This window comes from Poecilia reticulata, linkage group LG3 (genome assembly GCF_000633615.1).
Source record: "Poecilia reticulata strain Guanapo linkage group LG3, Guppy_female_1.0+MT, whole genome shotgun sequence".
Lineage (NCBI taxonomy): Eukaryota > Metazoa > Chordata > Actinopteri > Cyprinodontiformes > Poeciliidae > Poecilia > Poecilia reticulata.
The window spans coordinates 24,085,176-24,088,674 of NC_024333.1; the positions used below are offsets into that span (position 1 = coordinate 24,085,176).

General features: G+C 40.7%; 1 protein-coding gene across 3 annotated transcripts in view; it reads right to left on the reverse strand.

The window, feature by feature from the left end:
- Positions 1 to 1,823, reverse strand: part of irx6a (iroquois homeobox 6a) — a 4,926-nt gene extending 3,103 nt beyond the window's left edge. Inside the window, exons 1-2 of one of the 3 annotated variants that reach the window (XM_008405574.2) lie at positions 1,437 to 1,820; positions 171 to 396 (exon numbers count right to left, since the gene is read on the reverse strand). In XM_008405574.2, coding sequence (XP_008403796.1) covers positions 171 to 396; positions 1,437 to 1,450 — 240 coding nt within the window. In that variant the 5' untranslated portion in view covers positions 1,451 to 1,820. Of the gene's footprint in view, positions 1 to 170; positions 447 to 1,436 lie in introns of all 3 variants that reach the window. The other 2 variants (XM_008405572.2, XM_008405573.2) reach the window with 2 other exon arrangements.
- Positions 1,824 to 3,499: the final 1,676 nt, after the last annotated feature.

Consider the following 3,499-nt stretch of genomic DNA (forward strand, 5'->3'; position numbering starts at 1 on the left):
TAAGGAGATGCTAATGTTGCAGCTGGATTCAACTGCCTTTCAAGACCTAATTGTTTGCAGTGTGAGATAAATTGATAAACCTCCTGATCGATCAGCCAGAGCTCCCTCATCTCTCCCCTCCCCGCCCCCCCACACCTCTCAACCCGCTTTTGCGCGCCTGTGAAGCCCACCAGAGTGGAGTAGATAGCGGATGGGTCGGTGCTGTAGGGGAAGTAGTTGGCGTAGTTCTGGCTGGCTGCGGCCGCAGCGGCGTAAGGAGAGCCGTACATCCCCAGCGCTGCGTTCAGCTCCGTCCGGCTGCTCGCCAGGAGCCGGTTCTCGTAGGAGGGGCAGCAGAAGGAGGCGGCGGCTGCGGCTGCGGCGGTCTGAGAGCTGCCTGTCCCGTCAGAGACCGACCTGGAAATCGAATCGCAGCAAGTCGTACTGGGGTTTGCCGACACGAAAAACTGCATGAAGAGAGTCGTGGATAAATAATGGTCATTAATGGATTCAGCTCTGAAGTGGATATCTGTGACAACTCTGAACTGATTGTGGACTTTGCGCTGCAAAATATATATATATATATATACTTGTGCTGGGATGATGAAGCGGAAAAAAGCAAAATGCTTGTCTAAAAATAAAAGGTTTAATTGTCATGTGCAACCTGCCTTAGTTCAAGGTAAGTCAGCATTCAGAAGATTTCGGAAAAGAGAAACTAGTATTTTAACTCAAAAATAATGCACTTTTATTTATGAAATAGTTAATATTAAATAACATATTGTATAGTAAGTGAATGTCAGTGTTAATTGTTTTTAAATGATGTTGAAACAATAAAAAGTTCTGCGCTTAAAAAGTGACCTGTTTTATTTAATTTTTTTTTTTACTTTAAAATAACGAACGTGATTCCGATAAATATAAAATACAGAATGCAGTTAAGCAGTAATAATCCTACAATTTAATTCCACGAGTTTGTCATTCATCTTGATAAAAGTTAAAAATATAAYAAAAATCCACCTAAAAGTTGCTCCATAACTTTTTCTGGAGAGCRACGACTGTCCCCTGATCACCTAGTTTGTCATTCAGAGCAGAAACAGCTTGTGGAAATTTCAAAATGACTTTTATTAGTAGGGAAAAAAAATATTTTTCCTAAACAAGCTTAACCGCGCATCAATGTGTTCAATCGGTGACATTCATCTGTATTGTCATTTGAAAAGCACGTGAGTTCATTCATAATTCAGTGTAATTGGACATGGGTGTGTGTGTGTGTATATTGATATTTGGTTTAACAACAAAACCACATGGCGAAAATAGCTGTCAGTGCCGTCTGAGCAGTGGCAGAATGATAAATGATTCGCATTAAAATTAGATCTCAGTTACGTGTAATCAGRGAAAATATGYAAAACTCCCGAATTCCTATTTATTTAAACTTAAGAGAAATGAAACGAGAGACGACTTACTTGTGAAGTTGCATTGTAAGGATATCCAAACTGCGAGAAAGACATTGCTGCTTCCTTTGTTACCATCAGGAATATTCTTCACCCTTGATCGATTGCAACCAATTCTACTTCAAATCCATCGTCTTGCACACACTTTCCACGCACGGCCTTTCGCTCAATAATAGATGACTTCAGTCAAAAGGAGGGAGAGTTTGGAGTGGCAGCAGCTGCAGATTGTTTTATATGAATGAATAATCCCCCACAGGATCCGATAAGAAATGAAATTAAGCGTCATTAAGTGGAGAAAAAAAAATGTTGTTGTGTTGGCTGAAGGAGGCTTAAAGGATAAGTAAGTCTTCCAAGTTATGGACTCTGCTTGTGCTATTATTTGTGGCTCTATAGTTCTTTAGCATTCACCCATGCAAGGGTATCAGCGTGACGTCACTGTAATCCCGGAACGGCAGGGGTACCAAGGATAGAATAATGTCTATGCCAATCACATCCAGCGCAGGGTTTTCTTAAGGTGCACTGTACACTTTCTTGTCCTGATTTCTTTTCTTTTGCCCATTTCCCCCCCCACCGTGACATACTTTTTGGAATAAGTCCACCACCTTTATTGAACCGCTGAACGCCAAACCTTATCCAAAGTTAGAGAAAGAAACATTTAATTTAAAAAAATTGTTTGGCACGAAAACATATTTTCACACTCCAGATGTTTAGAACCGTTGTTTTATTTGTAGTCAATTACTTATAAATGAAGCTAATATATAATGTTGAGCTTTGTTATTATTATTTTTTAATTCCACCCTCTGCTCGCTTCTGGCACTTTGGCCAGAGGTCCATCACGGAGTTAATGACAATGATGTTTCTATCTTTCTCTATTAGAGAGAGCGGCCAGTCCCAGCCTGAGCCGTTAGAAGCGTTTTTGGCAGGTCAATAGACCGGTGATTGATGCGCGCCTGGAGACCTACGTGACCATTACGCGTAATGCGTAATTGTATCAATTAACAAATGGATACATGCCCTTGTTTAACCAACGAGTAACAGAGTGAAAATATGCCTTAGAGGTGAAATCCGAAGCGCTGCGCAGGAAAGAAAAAAAGAAGAAGACATTGGAAGCCGAGCTCCCCAATGTAATTAAATATCCGTGCATGGGGGTGACGAGAATTGCATTTTAATTGAATGATGCTCTCTTGAAAGATGGGTAAGGAATGATGCTGCCTCACGGTAAATGAAACTAGAGATAATTTTAAGCCTTATTAGATAAGCAGCTCAACCATGCTGTGCTCTCACTCTCTCCTGTAAACACCAACGTGCTGCATCCTCTCCTGAGCTGAGCAGCAGAAACAAGGAGGACTGATCACTTCCCCTGTAGGACATTTATTTGTACTCAAAATGACAGTTGGGTCCGTTTCACTGAGTCACATGACCTGTCTGTTTCAGACCGTCTTCAATGGATAAGTTCTCAGTTTTCACTACTGATGCGCTGCGCCTGAATTTCCCAGTGTCCTGATTTMTCCTYCTGATAAATTGTTCTCAGCTCCCAGGAGACCCGTCTGCGATTGCGCCTTTTCTCTCAAAGGGGCGCTAAAGAGCCGCGTGTGCCAGATGGAGATCTCCCTTCAGAGATTCTGTACGGAGATGAAGTGGACACAGCGTGGCCATTTTAAAAAGACACAACTTTAAGCACAGCACACAGTTGTTGCAGTCGAGCTCTTCAGTCAGGCAAGTGAAAGTAAGCAGAAGACTTGTTGAACAGAGTTTATTTCATGGCTATTTCTAATGTTTTCAAATAGCAATAAACACCTTATAAACTTATAAAATAAAAATATAAAAGTGTCAGCAGCTTTGCTATAATATTTTCTGTAAGTCATAGGCTTGAAATCTTCAGTCTTTTTCGGAAACGAAATTTCTACTCTGATATAGATACACATATTGGCTGACTTATAACCTCATTTGGACGTGTATATAAATGTTTTCTTAAATTGTGTGCTATGGGGCATGATAAAATAATAAAACCAGATTTATGTTGCAAACTCATATGTGCAATCAATACTTTGCATAGTCCTTTAGTCATCTTTTAT